We start from the raw sequence: 2073 nt of genomic DNA on the forward strand, positions 1-2073 counted from the left end.
CAGTTTGAGCATAAGCAATAAGAAGGTGTTTAGCAGCAACCAGCAAATTTCCCTGTTTAATTAAATTGCTTTTTAGTGGTCTGGTTTGAATGCCATCTGAAGGCAAACTGATTGCCTGGTTTTCTGTGTTGTTCCATGCAGCATTCCCTAGGGATGGTAAGAATATACAGTGTGAATATCTCCTGGGATTGTGTCATATCATATGACATATCATGTATCATATATATCATATCATAGCACTTGGGCTAATTGTAAGCTTGGAAGGACTGCTCTCCCAGTCTTCATGAAAAATTAGTACAATATTTTGGCTTATGTTTGTGGCACCAGCAACTTATTCCAGAGGAGGAGAAGAGGCAGTGGGCATTATGGTAAAACCTGCAGAAATACATGTGTCATTCATACATTTTCTAATACAGGTAGGGTTTGACATACCTCCTCCAAGAGAGCACAGTGCTCGTGAGTGGAGTGAAACTTGATGCAAGCCCAGCTGCTGCAATATGAATGCATGGTGTGTATGTGAGAGACTGTGTTCTGGGAACCTCACAGGCAAATAGGAAGGTGCTCTTTCCTCCAGAAAATTTGCAACCCAGCTCCTAGACAAAACATCATGAGAAAAGGAAGCGTGGGAGCTCAGCATAACTGCATTACAAGAGAAATGCTTCCTGTGTTTAGTCTTGTCCATGACTAAGCAGGAGGGGGCCATGCAGAAGCACTAAGCTAGCCAGCCTGCAGGGAGTACTCCCCTCTGGATGGAAGGAGGGTGAAGGGTCCGTGAGTCTCCAGCTAGATTGTTACTGCAGCATGTTCTACCTAATGATGCACCTTGCATTCTGTTTCCTTCTCAGTGCTTGTCGTGGCTGTCCTGCGCTTCATTCAGCTGAAGCCAAAGGTGTTAAACCCTTGGCTGAACATCAGCGGCCTGGTGGTGTTATGCTTGGCCTCTTTTGGGATGACCCTACTCGGCAATTTTCAGGTACTGCACTCCAGGCTTCGACTGCTGTGTCCATGCTGTGAGGTTCCTGCTTTTCTAGCAGATGTGCTTAGGTCTTTGAACTACCTGTGGTGTGAGCTCAGGAAGTAACATGTCCAGCTGTGCCCCAGCCCTCCTTGTACCTGTTCTGCCACCTCTATCAGCTGCTTACGTGGCTCCAGTGACATGCTGAGATGAAGGGTCACAATCATTTTTCACGTATTCCCAGCAGGATATGCAGCTGCATGCATATACTTGACCTGCCGAAAGCCAGAGCAGGGAACCTGTTGAGTCTCTCAAGCCCTGGGGTTTGGCATAGATGGTCCTGGGTAAAAGTCTTGAGCTGAAACTTTATGTACACATCTGTGTGAACAGATGCACAGCTGCCCAAACAGATATAGCAGACAGTTCAGTGTGCTTCATTTAAAACACACGTTGTTTAAAGGTACTTCCTGCTTGTCCTCAGATTGGCCACGAGAGGGACACAGCAGAGGAGCGCTACGAATGTGGTGGGTGCCTGGAATGTGCTTTCAGTAGAGTGCAAGAGCTCTTGATCTCCAGGTCTAAGAAATCAGGAAACAAAGGCAAGAGACCAGCATGGCTGAGTCGAGACCTGCTGGTCAAAATAAAGGGCAAGAAGGAAATGCACAGGCACTGGAAGCAGCGACAGGTATCCTGCGATGAGTACAGGGACACTGCCCAGTTGTGTAGGGATGGGGTCAGGAAGGCCAGGGTGAGGCTGGAGCTGAACTTGGCAAGGGACACAAAGAATAATAGAAGGGCTTCTACAGGTATGTCAGACAGAAAAGGACGGCCAAAGAAAGCGTAACCCCCTTGATGAGCAAGACTGGCAGACTGGTAACAACGGACGAGGAGAAGTCTGAGGTACTCAATGACTTCTTTGCCTCAGTCTTCAGTCTGAGTCTCTTTCCACACCTCTTGAGAGGATGGCCTGCAAGATGGGGACTGGAGGAGCAAAGTCCCTCCCACCGTAAGAGAAGATCAGGTGTAAGACCACCTGAGGAACCTGAACATACATAAGTCAGTGGGACCTGATGAGATGCACCCCAGAGTCCTGAGGGAATTGGCTGATGTAGTTGCCA

The 2073-nt window shown here is 47.9% G+C and overlaps 1 protein-coding gene across 1 annotated transcript in view; it reads left to right on the forward strand.

Moving 5' to 3' along the window:
- Positions 1 to 845: 845 nt before the first annotated feature.
- Positions 846 to 2073, forward strand: part of TMEM150C (transmembrane protein 150C) — a gene marked incomplete at its 5' end in the record, with an annotated part of 7210 nt that continues 5982 nt past the window's right edge. The window contains one exon of the mRNA XM_010288955.1: positions 846 to 973. Coding sequence (XP_010287257.1) covers positions 846 to 973 — 128 coding nt within the window. The remainder of the gene's footprint in view (positions 974 to 2073) is intronic.

The sequence above is a fragment of the Phaethon lepturus genome, unplaced genomic scaffold, assembly GCF_000687285.1.
Source record: "Phaethon lepturus isolate BGI_N335 unplaced genomic scaffold, ASM68728v1 scaffold7116, whole genome shotgun sequence".
Taxonomy (NCBI): domain Eukaryota; kingdom Metazoa; phylum Chordata; class Aves; order Phaethontiformes; family Phaethontidae; genus Phaethon; species Phaethon lepturus.